The sequence below is a fragment of the Lethenteron reissneri genome, chromosome 16 (genome assembly GCF_015708825.2).
Source record: "Lethenteron reissneri isolate LAM-NWPU_2019-01 chromosome 16, ASM1570882v1, whole genome shotgun sequence".
NCBI lineage: Eukaryota > Metazoa > Chordata > Hyperoartia > Petromyzontiformes > Petromyzontidae > Lethenteron > Lethenteron reissneri.
Window position 1 is genome coordinate 10,498,404 of NC_083794.1, and position 20,937 is coordinate 10,519,340.

Sequence of the window (20,937 nt, forward strand, 5' to 3'; positions counted from 1 at the left end):
CCGTGCAAGTTGTAAAATCGCGCACGCTGGGGTCCCGTGCCCGGCATGCGCCACGCGACTTCAATTCTCACGCTACCGCGGCCACAACGTTGATGCCTAACCACTCGGAAACGAAACGTGTCCGTCACTGCAAGCATCTGAGCCACACTAATCGGAGACTAGAGGGGAGGTGGGCGGGTGGGAGTGGGAGCGGGGGCGGGGGGGGTAAGGAGGGTAAAAAAAAAATTGGACCTGATTTTAAACAAACGTTTTTTTACAAATGATTTCAGCACCCTCAGTCACTTCTCTGCGTGGGCCTCAGCAGGTAGTTAGAGAACTGACTCGAGTGCGCGCGCGTGTGTGTGTGTGTTAACTAACGCGTGGTTGCCCGAAGCTAAGTATTATTTAAACGTCCTGGTCGACCCGGGAAAACAAAGTAATTAAGTACGCACTGCCCAGGGCGACGGAATATTATAGTGAGTGAGTGATGATGATGATGTTGCTGAATATGCTGATGCCATTTATTTATCCAGAAGCGTCTCGGCGAGTCTCAAAACTCCTTTTTCCAGAGGGTCCTGAAAATACTTTATACAGATACGTATGTACGTGTGTGTGTGTATGTGTGTGTATGGGGAGCGGTAGTGCAGCGGTTAGCGCGCTGCGCTATGAACCCGGAGACACGGATTCGATTCCCGCTCACGGCCAACACCAGTGAAGATTATCTGAACCGGTCCTGGGCCTCCCCTAGGTCGACTCAGCCTGAAATGAGTACCTGGTGCGGTGTGTAAACATCGCCACTGGGGAGACAAAGGCGGTCGGGCGTGGTGCTGGCCACCCACCCCCTCGTGTACCGTTCCGGCCTTCATAGGTGCTCGCTAACAGCACTTGCCCCTACAGTCTGTTAAGGCTACACGGGGGATCTTTGTTTTGTACGTGTGTGTGTGTATGTGTACAAATGTACGTACCTCGTCGTCCATCCAATATGGGCAAGTGGTCTGTTTCTCGCGGAAATGTCATAGTCGAACTCATGAAATAGCTCACGAAATGACACCCAGGGGGTTGTCCAGTCACCCACATTCTCAGCCAACACACGAAACGCACACCCGCAAACGCCACACATCACAACATGCAAACACGCACACGCACTCATTTTACACGTAGGCTTTCATGACCAATATTAAGATGTATCGTTAGTTTCTGGTTCGGGTTAAATCGTGTCGGTAGAATGTGAATTTGTGTTTAACTATAACCCACCACACGACAAAGCCAATCAAGCCAGGTTGGCACGTGGGCTAAATGATACTGCACGGCCAAATTATTTGCTTTTTCAGCAAAGCCGGAGGAACGATGACAAGGTTGCGTTCTCACGCAAGAGCGTAGCCCTTGTTAACGCTGCATGTAGGCATCTCAAGCGAAACGTCGAACAAGACTGTCAATTCATCGACAGACCTGTTCTCCACCTGATGACGGCTGCTTGCGTTGTGGCCGAAACGTCGTGAGAATTATTTTGTTATGTTTTATTTTTTTATTATTTTTTTATTTCCATTCTACGTGACTTTACCGAAAGAACTAAGAAGACGAATCCCTGCAGTCACGAAAGCTTTGAATCGAAATTTAAGACTGTCAATTGTAAAAATTTTACTTTTCAAAATGTCCCGTTTTTTCCCCCCGTGGAAACCCCAACCAATTTGGGGATGTATTTACCCGTGACGTGTGAAAGATTGATTTTATCAGCTCAGTCTCGCGGTGGATGATTATACAATACAGCAGTGAATAACAAAACAGTTGACGATGTTTGTTTGCATATTCGCCACACGTACCGTGTGTGGTTAATGCCGTACTTGGTTCCTTTGTAAAGGTTTCTATTTGGCGCTTGAACATCTTCATAACGCCCCCGGTTTTATTGCCAGCAAAGGAAAAAAGCTATTCTTCTTTCATTCATGATTGACATTGTACCTACGTGACGATCTCGCCCAAAGGAAACTATACACGAATCGCACACACACATCACCATATCACTAGCACGCGACAAAATCCCAAATCCTGACGTGCCGGCGTTTAGACACCGTTCTTTCCTTTGTTTGGTCCGCAGTTTCACGATTGCCTGAGCTTCTCAGGCATTTAATGTGGCTCGCCTGTCAGACAATAACCCTACAACCGTGTACGACTTTGTATTTATTTAGTTTATCCCCAAGATAACCGAGCATCGTCGATGAACATAATGACAATATCAATTAGCCGAACCGGTTTTCGTCGTTGTACATATACCCATCCGGTTAGCGTGTCATATAAATCGTCGTCAACATACTTTCGTGTTCGCTTATATAGGCTCTATAAAATATAAATACAGTCCGCACCAGCAATGGTGACTAGTCGTATATGATAAGGTAGGGCTCGATTTCTATCGAATATGTTCCGGTTCGCTGATAAACTGGAGTTAGACCACGGGACCCGATAGCCACAACCATTCACGAGATGTATACTGGATGCGGTGTGCCGGGTGGTGAACGATGTTCGGGGTTCGCTGGTAGGCATACGACCACACAGCCATCACGAGATGTATACTGGATGTTGTGTGCCGCGTGCGGAGTATTTATTCCGGGTGCCCCGGTATTATCCTGATGGAGCGGCGGGTGGCAACCTGACCCAAGCAAGTTGCCACGGCCATAATCGAGGCGTATACTGGACGCGGTGTGCCGGGCGCGGAATTTTTCTTTTTTCTTTCTTTCACCCCCGGGTCGTGGACCCGGCTGAAATGAAGCCCTGCTGTGTGTAATGTCGCTATAATGGGATGATGAGCGGGGATACATTCGCGCGCGCCGTTCGCGTTGTTGTATATATCCATGGCGTACGTATACAGTATTGGCTCTCTGCACTGTGTTGTGACCATAAATCGGTGCTGGTCGGATGTTCAATAAAGGGTTAACACAAATGTGCGAGAGAGTGTGCGTGTGCTTTTTTTATTGGACTGCGCTGTGTCACAATATTTTGGAGTGTGGGCGGGGTTGTTTTTTTTTGTGACATCCCTATTGCTCTGTGTGTAATGTGACATCTCTTACTTATCGCGATAATCGTCATATCGTGAATACTTAAACTCCACTGCTGTAGTAGTGAAGCGGTCTAGGACTAGGAGTTTACAGTGATGAGTGGAGTACTGTCGTTAGTTTGTAGGATTAAGCAAACAACAGAATGAAAGACACTTTTTTTAAAGGTTGAATTGTGTATGAGGTCGGCATCGTCGAGGAGAGGCATGAGGCTGTCCAATGCCTCTGCAAAGAAGAGGAGAGAGCAGAGGAGATTATCACGGTTGGCTACGTACGGTGCGAAAGAAGTTAAACAATACAAAGTCTAAATTTTTACTTATTTTTTATACAAATTTCCAATATGAGATTTTCTATTCGATTATTTTTATTCCGATTTCTACTCGCTTGTCTCTCTACCCATATAAACTATATGGATATATAGATATATTTTGTTTAAGTGATTTGTTTACATTTCCTATACTTTGCACTCCTATCGTTTTTGTTGTTGTAATGTTTGTTGTAACGTTGTTGTAACCTTATGACCTGGACATGTGTGAAAAAGAGCTTCATAGCTCATCGGATTCCTCCTCCAGTCTAACTATGTAAACATTCTGATGATTTCTGAATACCCTCCCATTAGATCCCCCACCGCGGATAAGCAATTTGGCCGTCGTGGCTGTAACAGGATTGAATGAATCCGCGACAGAATGAATGATAAATTATGTTAATGTAATTCTAGATTTGAAGCTTTCGTACTGCAAGGATTCATACTTTGTTTTTTTCGGTAAAGTCACGTAGGTAAAACAATTAATAAAATAAAATAAATGAAAACAAATAAATTAAATCACGACGTTTCGGAGGCAACACAAGCCTCCCTCATCAGGTGTAAAAAGTGCCTTTTATTAATTGTTTTACCTACGTGACTTTACCGAAAAAAAACAGAGTATGTTAATGTAGGCAGCCAATCAGCGTCAAGGGGCGGTCTAATCTGGGCGCAACTGAATGAGTTAAATTATGTTAATGTGAAGAAACCAATCAGCGTCAAGGGGCGGTCTAATGTGGGCCTTTCCGATCCACAAATCGTCTCTTTGGAACCGGGAATCGTGTGCGATTCGCAAATCGTCGGTTTCGAGAAATAATGTTACAGGAATTACTTTGAACTAAATCTTGACTGAAAGCTTTCGTGACTGCAGGAATTCATTCGTATTCTTGAGTCTTTCGGTAAAGTCACGTAGATAAGTTCAAAGAAAATAGCAAAAAATAACAAAGAAAACGTTTTTTTTTTACCTTCCGAAAGACCCAAGAATACACTTCTAACTATTTAAAAAAATATTTTCTAAATATCACAGCTAATGTGTTTGAGCATGGATCAAGCATCGGTCAGGCTTTGGATCCTTAAAAATCGGTAGATTCCCATTCAATCGTTAAAAATACCGTCTCATACCTGTCAACCCCTTATCAGTGCTGCAAACCTTATTACAGACCTTAGTGGTCACCCCGTGCCCTTCATAAATCTCAACGTTCATCCTACAAAGTCCCATCACAAGGGAGAAACACAAACAAATTGACAATTTAATTTACCGCAATGAAACGGCTGTACGCCGTACAAGAATACGGGGTAAACCATATGGGTTGACAGGTACGCTACTATACACTATACACTACTATACACTACAACTACTATACACTACACTATACATCATTAATATGTTTTTTGGGTTAGATCGCGTAAATATATAAATGTGTCGGTAAACCCGCCACCAGCCGACACAGCCAACTAGTAAGGGTTGTCAGAAGCGCCTCTATATTAAGGAACGAAACAGATTTCTCCACAAATCTGGCTGTCGCCTGATGAAGCTAGTTGTAATTACTGGCGAAACGTCGTACTCTGTAAATGTTGTGGCTTGGCTCTCCAACACACCGGTGTTGCTGTACTAGTACACTACACTATACACTACACTATACACTATAGAGTATACACTACACACCGGTGTGCTGTACTAGTATACTACACTATGCACTACACACTATACACTACACTATATACTACACACTAGTGCTGTACTAGTGACGAATTTGCCACGTTCTGTTTACGTGACAACCCTCACTAGTTGGCTGTGTCGGGTGGTGGCGGGTTTAACGACACATTTATATATTTACGCGATCTCACCCCATAACAACTCTATTATGAACTGCTGTGCCCTCGACCCCCGTTCCAGTATTCCTTCTCGAGGGCAAAGCTACGCCCCATCTCTCCATATACGGCCCCAAAACATAAACATACGGGAAATTATGTTAATGTTTCAAATTTATGTTGCTGATGGATAAATTATGTTGATGCAGGATAAATTATGTTGATGATAGATCAATTATGTTTATGATAGATAAATTATGTTGATGCTGGAAAAATTATGTTGATGATAGATAAATTATGTTGATGCCAGATAAATTATTTTATTATGTTTTATTTTTATTATTTTATTATTTCCCTTCTACGTGACTTTACCGAAAGAACCAAGAAGAGATCAATTATGTTGATGTTGGATAAATTATGTTGATGATAGATAAATTATGTTGATGCCAGATAAATTATTTTATTATGTTTTATTTTTATTATTTTATTATTTCCCTTCTACGTGACTTTACCGAAAGAACCAAGAAGAGATCAATTATGTTGATGTTGGATAAATTATGTTGATGACAAATAAATTATGTTAATGAGATGAGAAGGGAGCCAATCAGCGTCCGCGCATCGGAGGACGCCCCGCCCACCACCCCTCGCCCCGCCCCGCCCTGGGAAATGTGGAAGCCGCCTCAGCGGTGCTGCAATGGCGGCACGGGTCTCCTACTTTTACGATGCGGACGTGGGCAACTTCCACTACGGTGAGGGAGGCAGGGCGGACGCGAAGAAGGAAGCGACGAGCGAAACCCTGGACGATCCGTCGTCGTCCAGGAACCGTCAGAAAGCTGTTGCACGGTCCCTGTGTTGTGGCGTTTGTTGTTGTTGTTGTTGTGCTGCGTTCACGACCCAAATGGCTGGTGGGTTTCGCGATCCTTAGGCTTCAATCGGCCGCGTTACGCGGGTTTTTGTTATTTAGTCGACTGTAACATAATTTATCTTTACTTACTCTATTTGTCTCGCGCAAGAGTCGCACTGAGTCTTTATCGGCAAGGCGGGGGGGGGGGGCCTGCCACAGCGGGTTTATTCTTTTTACGGACATCTGTAGTGTGAGAGAGAGCGGGGAAGATCTTTGTAGCTCATCGGATTTCTAAATAAATATTCAGATGAAGATGTTTTTTGCGCCATTTAATTGATGGCAGTTCATTGTCCCGCGTCGCGAGGAAATCGCAACACCCGGAGAAAAACTTGAGCGAAGGTGTGTGGGAGGTAGTGGGGGGGGGGGTGGTAGCAACACACACACACACGGGTGTCAACGTACAGATGGAAACAGATGGCAATTAGTCTCACACTTGCTGGACAGCCGCATCCGGGCGAGCCTGGGTTTAATGGCAAGGCACCCTCTGCTATCCACCAAGCGCTGGGTTACATTGGGCGCAATGTGTTGCAGTGCAGTGGATGTTCTTTGTCGTGTGAGGGTCTTTGGCTCTTTGAGGCTTTTTTTGGGAGATTAGGGGGCGCTCTGTGAGCCTTTGTGGGGGGAATGAGTCATTGTGGGGGGCCTAAGTTTGGTTCTGTTGCTCCATGGGGCTTAGTTTGTATGATAACGTGGTGGGATTTCGTTAGTTATTTGGGGAGTGGGACAAGGTTTTTGCTATATGAATCTTTGGGGCGGGCTTTGGTTGTTATTCTTGGGGGGCATAGTTTGGATTTGAGTCTGTCTGAGTCACAATTTGGTTCTTTGAGCCCATGGAAGGGCTTTGGTTTTATGAGTCGTTTGGGGGCTTAGTTTTGTGAAATGAGTCCATGTGGGGGGTAAACATTTGCCCTATAAACACTTGGGGTGCTCGGTGGAACTATATAAGCTCTTTAGGGGGTGGGCTTTGTTTTGATCTCTTGAGTCCTTGGGGAGAATAGTTTGGGTACATGTGTCCAACAAGTTTGCAGCATTTCGTCTCTGTACTATCCACTGTATGAAGTCCATGCCTCTTTGTTTTCCCCGTGTGCCCAGGGCCTGGCCACCCGATGAAGCCACATCGCCTGGCGCTCACCCACAGTCTCGTGCTGCACTATGGCCTTCACAAAAAGATGATGGTCAGTGGCTGTGCACTTTCACCAGGGTTGTTCTTCACTGTTTGGGCAACCTCACGGTCAAAATGTCAAATCCATTATTGTGTTTTTGGAGGCGGTTAAATTTGGTTTTCGAAAATATGGCTTTTTAATCTAAAAATGTGATGGCTTCACACACACACACATAAATACAAAAGTCAATGCAACATCACCATTGCAGCGTGGATGAAAACGCCAGTTTGTCTGAACGCTTCCAACACCAATCGGCGCACTGACCAGCTCGGAGAAGCTTGGCCAAATTTACCTCGCACTCCGGGGGGAAGGCCTTTGACCAGCAATGGATTAATAACAGGTTGCTGCTGCTGCTGCTGTACACGTAGGCTTGGTGTGCAAGGCGCCCGGCTTGCATTGTCGGTGACGGTCCCTGCGCCCCGCGTTCCGCAGGTCTACAAGCCGTACCGCGCGTCGCAGCACGACATGTGCCGCTTCCACTCGGAGGAGTACATTGACTTCCTGCAGCGCGTCACGCCCCACAACATCCAGGGCTTCACCAAGAGCCTCAACACTTTCAACGTCGGGGACGACTGGTGGGATTTTTTTACTACTCCTACTCCACCACCCTCTACTTTTGGGTGCAAAATCACAACTTCTAGCATAAGGTTTTGAACCTCCATCCCTTATGAGTCGATGTATTTTGCAATTTGGCGTTGCGTTTTTTTATATTTCATATTTGTAGGGGTGTAACGATTCGCTCCCATCCCTTCTAGACGTTCACTCAGTCGTCTAGTTTCAGGTGTATAATCAAATGGTTAAATAATATTTTCATTCGTATTGTGGTGAATGTAGCACTCTCCAATGCCTACAGTCATGTGAAACAATGCATCAATACATAAATGAAGAGCTGGCACCACTCAGGTCCTGGGTTTGAATCTGGACAGACCAATGATTCAGCGAGATTTTCAGTGTCGCAAGTTGATGATCTATTCTGATTCTTATGCATAAAATTAGTTCAGATCGCCCCTACAGCCAGTAGAAGGGGATACAATGCAACACAATGGTAAAAGACTTGATTCTGCAGTTGAACCGCGACCCTACATCATTACAATTCACCGAATTGCGATGTTGCAAAACATTTGAGGGTTACAACAAGGAAAGTTCCAACAGTTCTATCATCTGCTGTAGGCATCGGGCTGGTTTTCCACTGACCGTGTGGCGTTGTCATTCCCACAGCCCTGTGTTTCCTGGTCTCTTCGAGTTCTGCGCAAGATACACAGGTGCCTCTCTGCAGGGAGCAACGCAGCTCAACAACAAGGTGAGCTCACTTCCCGCTCGTGCCCATACGATCGCATTCATTAATGGATCCTAACACATCGGGTGGATATCGCCGCACAGTTTTGAGCAGCTCAATATCTGGGTTTACACTCCAGGGGCAGGTTTGGTGTTGGGAGTGGATAGCATCACTCCCAGTACATTCTGCTGCTAAAACATTTGCTTCTTGTGTGTGTGTGTCATATCCCTTTAACCCCCCTCCCCCCCCCCCAAATTAGATGTGCGATATTGCAATCAATTGGTCTGGTGGGCTTCATCACGCCAAGAAGTTTGAGGTAACGTGTTCTGCTCATCAGAAAGTTGTCTTTGCTTTTTCACGTGAAAATAAGGTTTACAAAACGGACGGCTTCTCCGGTGGAATTAGATCGGCGAAGGGAAAACTGCTGGTATGTCTTGCTGTGTTGTGTGTTTGCCGCTGCTGGTTTGTGTCATCTAAACAAATCTTCTCTTGACTGTGTTTTCAGGCATCGGGATTCTGCTATGTCAATGACATAGTTATTGCCATCCTGGAGCTGTTGAAGTAAGTTTGTTGTGTCTCTTGATTTCCAGGATTAATTTACTTCCACGATTAAATTGTTTGCTGTAATATACTTCATATAACGGCCAGCCCAAGGGTGAATGTTTTGAGCAGCATGGCCAAAGTGGTCTATTCTAAAATGATGTTCCAAGCAAAGCTAAATAAATTGGTGATTATTCTTAAGAGTTGCTATTTTGCAATTATTAATGCAAATGTTTTTTTATTTGCATGCATGCAAGTTAGTGTTCATTTTTAAAGTTGATATGAATATTTAATCTTTATTGAGAATGTAATTATTTAATGTTCTTCAGTAAGTTGTACATTTCTCAAATGTTACTTCCTGCATTGATTTTGCTTATGCATGATAATTTGCTGTTTTTGCTCGACTCATTTAAACGCAAGCCTCGGTGAACAAAGAGATGCCGACTCTCACTGGGCACCTATATAATTTACAGCCCTTTGTCTATCCACTGCTCGATGAAGGTTGCCCTACGCCATATTAGCTGTACGGATTGTTTGACTCTACTTCATTATGCTGGTCAGTGTAGGTTGGTGAAGTGGGGCCCGGGACCAGTACAGATATATCCATTGGTCATATCCGTGGCCAGACATCCAACTTGGGTCCACCAGGTTCATCACGCAGTGTGCTAACCACAGAACCACTGCTTCCACTTTTTCCTGGGTAATTAGGCATTATTATTATCTGCATATTAAACAGCTGCTGGTGATTGCAAAGTAAAGGTAATTAAATAATTATAATAAGTTACGGCCCTTTTATCCACGTAGTCCCCACATGGGTTACTTTCTGGGCAGCAGAGGGTAGTGCTGCAATATAAATTGTCGTACTATATCTATGTACTATTTCTTTATTTTAGCAGGTAGGGCCCACTGAGCTATATAGATATTTTTCAGAATCAACCTGGCCACAAATGATAGCTCAACGAAGTGGCTTACCACGTGAAAATGTATAGCAGTCAAATACTCTCAACGCATGTTGATTCAAAATGTGTAGGGCGAAACCGTAGGACACGGAGAATAATCCACACGACCACGGGGAGAGAGACGTGTGAACTCCAAATGTGCTCCCATGTCTAAACTCACTGCCATCACCGAACCCACGCTGACCAGCATGGTGAAGTTAGCACGTTCACGACCGACCATTGCGCGGAGAGGCCTTCATCCATTGACACGTACGTGCCATTCCGCTGATGGACAGAGCGCTGCCCCCACACACTCGGTCAGTCGTGGGCCGTGTCTCTCGTTAGCCATGCGTGAGAGAGCGATCGTCGGTGCCACTGCGCGCGCAGGTACCACCCGCGTGTGCTCTACATCGACATTGACATCCACCACGGGGACGGGGTGCAGGAAGCCTTCTACCTCACCGACCGCGTCATGACCGTGTCCTTCCACAAATATGGGAACTACTTTTTCCCCGGAACAGGTGAAAGGGGCACCCACCCCCCCCCCGGGAATTATTTATTTCTTAAGCTGTTAAACGTCTTTTAAACGTGTTGTAATTCTCGTCAGGTCCCATCGTGTAAAGTATACAATCTTCAACTTCTGTTATCCACTCTGTCTTTCTGGCCTGCATTAATATGCTGTGAAGAAGGGCCATTGCTCGAAACGTCGCCAGTTATACATTTTAGCTTTTAAGGTCACAGTGTTCTTTACCAACGTGTCAAGTTTTGTTGTGCTTGTCCAACACTGCCAACGCAATATCACAAAATAATGTATCAAGCGATTAGTTGCTGTCTATCTCGAATGTGCTTCAAGTTCCTGCGTAACAATTCGTGAACAACTACTGACATTTGTCAAAATATTTCTATATCTCTTGGCCTCCTAGTCATGTTTGAAAGAATTATTTTCCGGAACATATGCTTGGTCTGTTGTTGGTGTACACTGCCTTAACTGTATAAATAACTTTCGCTCGATCTCATCAGTTCTCCAAAACTGAGCAGACTTGAGCCTGGATAGTGGTTGGATGGGCAACCACCATCAATAATAACAGGTGTTATAGGCTGCTGTAGGGCTACGTGATGGGCAGCAGGTTGGGCTATGCAGCAAAGTCCACTGTGAAGCAGACAGCGGGAGTGTATCATGGATATTATAAACCCGCAGTATTAATCGGGGTGGCCGCTGGATTCGAACCGTCAACCTCTGAAACAAGCGATGAACGCTCCAACTGAAACATGCGTTTAGTGTATTTGGCTGCTATAAATTTCCGCTTGATAAGCCATTTCGTTGGGCTATCATTTGTGGCCAGGTCACTTCTGAAAAAACAGCTATATAGCTCAAAGTATGAAAAATAAGAATAGGTTTTACCCTTTCTGGCAATAAAATGCGGTGTGTTTTTTGTTTGCATTCTGACCAAGTATTGTGGTTAATGCAGACATGATTCCTTGTAAAAAAAGTTTCAGTTTTGTTGCCAGAAAAAAGTGGAAAAACCCTATTCCTAATAAAATAGGTGTTAAGATATTAAAACAACAAATAGATACATTTTCAATGCGTATCCTATCCAGACCATGTTTGTTTGCATGTTTTTACAGCAAGTACTTGTGGTTAATACGGACTTGATACTTTGCAAAAGTTATCTATTTTCTATTTGAAAATCTTAACACCTATTCTTACCTGTTAAAATAAAAAAAGTTTTTCTACTTTTTATAATATTTAGACAGTGTTGAGTGTGGGGCAGGACCGGTGGCGTGACATCGCGGCTGACGTGCTGCCGTGTGCCGCACCTCACAGGTGACATGTACGAGGTGGGTGCGGAGAGCGGGCGCTACTACTCTGTCAACGTCCCCCTGCGGGACGGCATCGACGACCAGTGTGAGTTGCAGCGCGACTGCCCGATCGTCAATTTAATTTTTTTACATCAATCTTGTTTTGTTGAGGGTAGCTACCATATCTCTTCACTCTCCTTAAACCTCTGATCACGGAGAACTGCAGTATGCTACGGAGCGTGTGACAATATCAGTCGGTCATCCCCAGGACTCGGGACATCCTGACTGAGTGACGTTTCATTTCAGTCCATGGATAAATGAGAGGCGATTGGTATCTGAACCTGTGATGGGCCTGCCCAAGGTCGACTCAGTCTTTAAATTCATACCTAGTACGGTGTGTGCAAGCATTGTGGGGAGAGACCAAAGGTGGCCAGTCGTGGCACTTGCTACACCACAAAGCCCCCTGAGTGCAGTGTCACTTTTAATAGGTGCTCACTAACAGTACATGAATTTCGATTTAAAGCTTTCGTGACTGCAGGGATTCATCTTCTTGGTTCTTTCAGTAAAGTCACGTAGAAGGGAAGCAATAAAATAATAAAAACAAAACATGATAAAATAATTCTCACGACGTTTCGGCCACAACGCAAGCAAGCCGTCCTCGCCTTCTACGTGACTTTACCGAAAGAACCAAGAAAATAACAGTACATGCCCCAAATGTAAATTCTCTACAAAAGGTCTTGGTTTTTGACGTATACTTTTTGATTGCTGGTTGTATGCAGGTTACAGGCTGCTGTTCCAGCCAATTATCAAGCAGGTGATGGACTTCTACCAGCCCACGTGCATCGTGCTGCAGGTACGATCGCCCATGTGTGTGCACTTGCCCTCCCATTTCTTATCGATTTGGCGTGATGTTAATGTGAGAGATTAGCATGTAACTGGGCACGGAAGTTGCTATGTTAATGTGAGAGATTAGCATGATGTTAATGTGAGAAATTAGCATGTAACTGTCGAAAAGAAGGAAAGCGGCCTCATAGACGAGGGCTCGGAAGTGCAAAGGGAAGAAAATAGGGGTCAATTAATTTGCTGCTATAAATGTCCACATGATAAGCCACTTCGTTAAACTATCACTTGTGGCCAGGTCGCGTCTGAAAAACAAGCTAATAACTCCGATTCAAAGCTTTCGTGACTGCAGGGATTCGTCTTCTTGGTTCTTTCGGTAAAGTCACGTAGAAGGGAAGTAATATTATTTTATTACTTCCCTTCTACGTGACTTTACCGAAAGAACCAAGAAGTTGGCTCTACTTGTTCGCAAGTTGTCCACTTGGTTCTGCACCATTGTGATATGCCCGCCTACCTGGCGTGCATGTATGTTGATCTTCTTTCGCTCTGTATTTAGCCATTCGTGCTAATCGGCGATGCGTGTGTGTGTGCGCATCCTGTAATTAGTGCGGCGCCGACTCACTGGGCTGTGATCGCTTGGGTTGTTTCAACCTCAGCATCAAGGGACATGGGTAAGTGTTGGCGGCGGCTGATGGCGGTTTGCTTGCTGGTCTTGTTGAGTTCACGTGTAACTACGAAGGGCGTCATGGAAAAACTTAACCCACAAAATCCCATTGTCCAGAAAGTATGCTACTAATTCCATTATTCCCATGACAGTTTGTCCAGAGTAGTCATCTAGCAGATAGAAAAAGTCCATTGGTGCTGATGAGACCCAAGAACGTTGAAACCGGTCCAGAGTTTGCTTGTCTATTTATAAAACAACAACAAAACCTTCTTGGTTCTTTCGGTAAAGTAACGTAGAAGGGAAATAATAATAATAAAACATAATAAAATAAAATTCTCATGACGTTTCGGCCACAATGCAAGCAGCCGTCCTCAGGCGAAGAACAGGGCTGTCGGAAAGACAGCGTCCGAATGACAGCCCTGTTCTTCACCTGAGGACGGCTGCTTGCGTTGTGGCCGAAACGTCGTGAGAATTGTATTTTATTATGTTTTATTTTATTATTTCCTTTCTACGTGACTTTACCGAAAGAACCAAGAAGATGAATCCCTGCAGTCACGAAAGCTTTAAATCGAAATTTAATTATAGTTTGTTATGTTCTCGCGATGGGCCTTGAGACCGGGTATTGTGTGTGCGCGTGTAATGTCGGTCTCAGCGAGTGCGTAGACTTTGTGAAGTCGTTCAATATTCCGCTGCTGGTGCTCGGCGGAGGGGGCTACACGGTGAGGAACGTGGCACGGTGCTGGTGAGTCGCGCTTTCCGCCTGATCATTACAACGGTTGTCAGCCTATCGGTGATTGCGGGTGGCGGTGCCTAATGCCTTGCCGTTGATGTTGCAGGACATACGAAACCTCTTTGCTGATGAACGATCCCATAAGCGATGAACTTCCATACAACGGTGAGTGGTTACTCAGGTCGCATGCTCGTGTAAACTTTACATATGCCAACTTTGGTAAGATGCAGTAGTGATGTCGGTTATACCGTATGGGTACGAGATCTGTATTTTTTAACAAAAGAACTCGAGAAAAAATGTCTGGCCTTTGATTACAGGTGCCATGTGGAGAATGTTAGTAACATGAAAAAAATAAGGGAAGTAAAATACAAATTGGGAATGAAACGGAAGTTTTGCAGATGTAATCAGGAGGCGGACGTTGCAATGAGTGGGGCGTGTAGGAGGGAGGAGGGGTAGGTTGCCGAGGTAGGCTTTGGATGGAACACCCAGAGGTGGACGAAGCAATTGGGAGATCCACACCGTAAGAGCAGATCTTGAAGGTCGGATGTTGACCTTACAACTGCAGTATCTGGAAGAAGAAGGAAGGGATGGCGAGGCATGATGACCTGTCTTTGAACTCGTTACTCTTAATGATGTGCTTGCACACTTGACGATAATCTCAATGTCGTTTTGTTTCAGAGTATCTGGAGTACTTTTCACCCGACTTCAGTCTGCATCCAGACATCAGCACTCGCATTGAAAACCAGAATTCCAAGCAGGTATGATGCACTTTCGCAAGTTTGAACGTAGGAAAGCTGCAGTTTCAACTTATTGGGAAGCCACTAGAGCCATATGCACTTTTACTGGTAGGAACCTCCTGGTTACACCAGCCCACAGGGGATTATTGTGTCCGTCGTGCAGGGAGGGGCTGGGTGGGGAGGGAGGGGCTGGGTGGGGAGGGGCTGGGTGGGGAGGGTGGGGCTGGGTGGGGGGTGGGAGGGGTGGGGCTGGGTGGAAAGGGGCTGGGCATATTTGCGGAAAACACCACGCCGCCGTTGACCCTGGCCATTGACCGAGCAACCCAACGTTCCTACCAGCTCCCTCCGCAGAAATGTGTTAAAACTAGATTGAAAACTAATTTCTTTAGAACTGATTTTTTGTGTTTAGTTTCTTATCCTTCCCACCTCCGTTTGACATGGTTGTCTTCGTACGGTGCGAAAGAAGTTTGACATACATGATGGTACTATATGGAACCTGCATAATCTACGAGAAAACATTACGATATATACATACATTACAGTGTCTACAATGTACTGTTACCTGCACTAATTCACAGCCCATTTCCAAGCGAGCGCCAGATGAAGGCATCCCCCACCCCATGTCAGTCGTGGGATTGCCTGACACCATACTTCACCACACTGTTCACTGCCGTTTGTTGACAGCGGGAGCATAGCTGCAGGCACATAGAATTACAGTACCGTAATGTATGTTTCTGCTCCGCCCTCTGCTGCCAACATCAGAGCCCTGTAGCAGCCATTAACACCCGCTTTATGCACGGTTGTCGCCCATCCAAACACAATCAAGGCTCAACCCTGCTTTGAGTCTGAGACCTGGTGAGATCGGGTACATTATGTGTGATTTGGTCAAAGGGCTACAGCAGTGTTCTTCACTCATTTTCAGAGGGGGGGCCACTTTGCCAATAAAACATCAGCGTGAAGGCCACCACACATTTGAAACCAATTGGGTTTGACAGCGTGATGGGGTGTTTTCACGATTTGTGCATTGACGGGGGTTGCACGTCAGCGACCACGCTGAGGTCACCAGGGCCAGCGAGTGGCCTGCGGCCCTTGCATTGAAGAACGCCGGGCTACAGGGATATTTGTATATAAATAGCCTCACAGGTGCGATATTGAATTGTATTTACATTTTTTGTGGTCTCTCCGTTATATGCAATTCCTGGTTTATTTGCCAACGTTTCGGATACACTGTCCTATACTTACCTTGCCTTCCCCACTGCACTGCAGTACTTGGAGCAAATCCGGCAAAGCATCTTTGAGAACCTGAAGATGCTGAACCACGCACCCAGCGTTCAGATCCACGAGGTTCCTTCCGACTTACTCAGCTACGAGCGCAAGGATGAGCCCAACCCAGACGCCCGCCCCGGCACGGACGACGCCATAGTCAAGTACGAACGCACTCGCGCGCATATACACACACGCATCCACACACGAAATTAACCATATCCATACACACTTACCCATACACAAAGACAAAGATCCCCCGTGTAGCCTTAGACTGTAGGCGCAAGTGCTGTTAGCGAGCACCTATGATGGCCAAAACGGCACACGAGGGGGTGGGTGGCCAGCACCACGCCCGGCCGCCTTTGTCTCCCTCGTGGCGATGTTTTTACGCACCGCACCAGGTACTCATTTGAGGCTGAGTCGACCTAGGAGACGCCCATGACCGGTTCAGATAATCGTCACTGGTGTTGGCCGTAAGCGGGAATCAAACTCTGGTTGCCAGGTTTGTAGCGCAGCGTGCTAACCGCTACACGAACACACACCTACCCGTACACACACTTGCCTGCCCATAGACTCACCTACTCATACACGGACACGCGTATTGCTTAGCTCAGAGGTAAGGATCTTAGGACCTGCGGGCCGAAACCGGCCCACATCTTCATTTTGTACAGCCCATAGGCTACATGTGGCACACAGTGTCCAGAAAGTTGCCAGCACGTGGAGTGAAACATTAGATATATTGTCGAACAACGCTCGGGCACAACCGCAAGAAACATACGTCGTACCAATAGATTTGCATCGCCTAATTTACATGTTCTTGTTGTATTGTTTTTGCTTTATCCGGGCCACCCCTCCCTCCCCCATTACCCTGCATAATTGACAGGTGACTATTTAATGGACTGATCAGCTTGCGATGCAATTGCCCCATAGGCTCCTGTCCATCCATTCGTCCCCAGTTGGTCACGTGTTTGTGTTCTGCGTTCACGGCGTTGCTCTGTGACGCCGTCGAGTGCCTACCCGTGACGCCACGCGATGTGTCTCGCGGCGAGCAGGCCCGATGCGGCCAACGAGTTTTACGACGGAGATCAGGACAACGACCGGGAGAGCGACGTGGAGGTGTGAAGGCCGGGGGGGCCACGCGGAGGCCTCGGATGCGCGGAGGTGTGACCGTCCGAGCACGGATCTCTTCCACGATATCAACTAGGCGTGTAATGATGTATCGATTTATAAATGATGATTATGTTCACAGTCATCAGTAGCCATGAACTATCCACTGCTGGATAAAGGCTTGCCCCAAAGCGTTCCCTTCCCTCGCGATCCCGCAGTGTATAACAATCCACCCAATTCACGATTAGCTGATTTAATCGCTCAATCTTGGCGATGGATATCCACTTGGACATGTTCTCTCTCCTTTGGCTGCCACTCAATCGTTAGGCTCGACCACTATGTCATCATCCTTTTCAGTGACGTGTTACTGTTCTGAAGGCCTCTTAACCAATATGATGTGTCTGGCTTGCGTCTGCTCTCTGCTCTGTGTTCCTCTTTCTTTCAGTGTAATTCCAAGCACGCACCTTGCCATGTTTCTTGCACACTTTTCCGCTCCTGTTGCATTTAGTTTTTCCATGCCCATGTTTAAGTTATATCGGATAGTATACACTGATTAGAAATATTCTTATCGAGGCACATTGGTACGTTACGTTTCATTAGTAAGTTCATATTTGCAAAAGCACCAAAACCTGCTCGTACACTCCTGACAGAGAGATAATCTTTGATGGTTTGTTGAACTTATATGTAACTTACATTTTACCTAACATTTTGCTTGCTCTGGTTTTATTTCTGGAGCGCTACTTCTAGACCAACTTCTATCACTTCCAGTAGTTCCTTTCCATTGGTTGTTACGCCCACAATACACGCATCGAATCGCTCGAATCATACAGCAAACCCTTGCCCATCCCCGAGGGTTACGTTCTTGAAAATATCCGCAATCAGTAAATCCGCAAACTCGAAGGCAAATGTGAAAAGTAGGTTGACGATTAATATTTTCTAACGCTAAATACAGCTTGTACGGTAAATGTATAGAATAAAAAAACTAATGTATTGTACAATACTGTACACATCCGTGTACGGTAGTGTACAGTATTGTACATGACGGGAAGAAAAATCACGTGGCCAAACGTCGCTGCCACACTGGAGGCTGGGAATACATCACCTGGGACCCGCCATGGGCTGCTTGGGAGACTAGATGGAGACAAGATGACGCGTATTTCCTTTCGCGGCAGCATCACCGCAAGCAGTACAGTTATGCACGCAGGAATCTCCCTGTCAACTGCGAATGGTCAAGCCACAGGGGCGCCATCGGCGAACCGTCCCTCCAATAAATTTGGCGTAAAACCATGATGAGGAGGGAAAATCGTTACATGCCAAACATAAGATCCTACTTGATAAAATGGCCTTGTCACATACGTGTGAATTTCTCAAAAAGTGTTATTTCTTGTAGTGACCATTTGCTGTGCTGTTTTCGTTGTAAACCAGAAAGGTCGGAAGGGATCCAACCAATCGCATAGTTGTAATTGTTTATTTTCAGTCGTCTATTTTTTTAGTATGGCTGTGATATTCACAGTGAAACAAGACAAGTCTTGTGGTGCAATGATAATGTGACTTCTCCGATAGTCTGTTTTCCTATAACGCGGTAGTTGCGTTCCTGTAAAACACCGCATTATAGAAAAATCACGTTCTAATAATACGGGCTAAAGCACAGTCCGCGATAACACGTGAGATGCGGATTGTGCAGGCTGAACAAAGATTGAGGCGCGTGGATAGCACGCGCCTCAATCTTAACCTGGAGTGCACGCACGCCCTGGGGGTGCGAGATGATGCCCTTTCCGGAAGGTTAAGAACCACTGATCGAGAAGCAGAGGTCGCAATTGGGTACCCGATACCCGTACCCGACCCGATACCCGGCTGGGTACGGGTACCGGTTTGCGACCCTGGTGCGGCCGGGTACGGGTAGGCCGTGAGTTACTGGTGAGTCACCGTTTGTCACTCATTTCCCAACGTCTTGTCTCTTCTCACAATTCAAGTTCCTCGAATCAACCCACCCGTGCCTGCAACATGACTTCATCCCAGAGGTCGCAATCGGGTACCCGTTTGTGACCCTGGTGCGGCCGGGTACGGGTAAGGAATCAAAACCCGTTTGCGACCTCTGTCGAGAAGTATCCCGCCTTGGTTGATGCTATGCCGAGGCAGCCGTACAACGGCTTATTCCGACTCGTGCGACGTAGTTCTGTTCGCTCAATCGCGTGATATCCAATTCACATCAGCGTCATGAAAAAAATGCGCACCCTAATACATTCATCACGTCATATCCAATTTGCGTTGTGAAAATGCGGCGTTATAGGAGAACAGACTGCACGTGAATAGATCGAGTACTTTACTCGTGGTAAAGTGTGACCTGTAAGCCCTGATCTACGTTGTAATAAACATGTACATCTGTTAATCAGTTGTGTGAATGTGTACCGACTTGCGTTGCACAGTGCAGAATAGTGGCGTGCATATTATTTTGTACATAAATGCGTTTTAAAATAAAGGCAATGTTTTTTTGTACAAAGCAGTGATTTGTTTTTTGTGTTTGGAACAATTCCTATTTAAGTTCCCATACCATCGATATGTACAAAACATGTGCCTAGGTTCTGTACATTTGTCAAATCGATAGTTACAGAAATGTTAAAGTGGCCACTCAATTATAAAGTACAGGATTGAATTCCCTGCCTGCATATAATGTAATGCAGGCATTTATAAATGCCCTGCTGGATGAAGGCCTTTCTACGCAAGTGTTGGTAATGGGGGTTGTTTAACAAAAAATCACCATGCTTGCCACATGAACTGCAATTCCTTGCGGATCTCGTCAAGGAGCATAAACCATCCCGCGAGCTGCAGTCATCCTCGCAGCGTCTCTTGTCTAACCATCGAACAAAGACGGTCACTGCATCTCGCGCTTTCAGATGCGCTTCTGCGGCCGTCTGGAACACTTTCCCGATATGAGGAGGCCTCTGGACTTGTGCACTTTTAAGTCTGTTGAAAACTCATTTCAATAGAATTGGTTTTTGTGTTTAGATTGTTGTCCTTCAACACCTCCGATTAGCACGGTTGGCTACGTACGGTGCGAAAGATGTTCAACATACAGCATACACGTTGGTGAATTGGAGCCTTGGGCCGGTTCATACATGACTCAACACTGATTTTAGCTGTGGCCAGAAATCGAACTCGGGAGGTTGTGTTAATAACGCTGTGTGATAACCAGCCCCTGGGATACCTCCTGTATACCAGGCGAGGTAGTTAACATCTCATAGCCACTGTAATGATGAGAGAGAGACACGCAAACTCCAAATATACAGCAGGCGTCAGGGTCGGGATCGAACCCACGACCTCCTGTATACCAGGCGAGGTAGTTAACATCTCAGTCACTGTAATGATGAGAGCGACACGCAAACTCCAAATATACAGCAGCAGGCGTCAGCGTGCGGATCAATCCCACGACCTCCTGCATACCAGGCGAGGAGGTTAACATCTCCAAGCCACCTCGAAACGAGGGTAAATCTACCACGCGGTGACTCAGGCCGCCGTGCCGTTTGTACGCCACATTCCACTGGAATCAAATACCAGGTTGCTGATATTCTGAACATGTCATGGATTATGACGAGTTACCGGTTAACAAACCTAGACGGTACAACAAATACAATACTGTACCCGTTTTAGCACGTACAATTTTGCGACCATTATCTATAATAAGGGGGGGGGGGGTTTATATCGCATAAATATAAATGTGTCGTTAACCCACCACCACCCGACACAGCCAATGGGTAACGGGTTGTCACTTAAACATAACGTGCAGATTAGTTCTTCCTGATAACGAACGCTTGTGTTGCGATCAAAACGTAGGTTTTTGT

At 45.8% G+C, this 20,937-nt stretch overlaps 1 protein-coding gene across 1 annotated transcript; it reads left to right on the forward strand.

Annotated features, from left to right (window-relative positions):
• Positions 1–5,790: 5,790 nt before the first annotated feature.
• LOC133342981 (histone deacetylase 3) lies at positions 5,791–19,487 on the forward strand. The gene is made up of 15 exons (XM_061552395.1): positions 5,791–5,885; positions 7,133–7,215; positions 7,636–7,778; positions 8,422–8,503; positions 8,739–8,795; positions 8,985–9,040; positions 10,345–10,478; positions 11,783–11,863; positions 12,537–12,610; positions 13,204–13,268; positions 13,914–14,003; positions 14,098–14,156; positions 14,670–14,749; positions 15,995–16,155; positions 17,044–19,487. Exons 1-15 carry the CDS (start codon positions 5,831–5,833, stop codon positions 17,111–17,113), a joined length of 1,290 nt encoding a protein of 429 aa, XP_061408379.1. The 5' UTR covers positions 5,791–5,830; the 3' UTR covers positions 17,114–19,487.
• Positions 19,488–20,937: the final 1,450 nt, after the last annotated feature.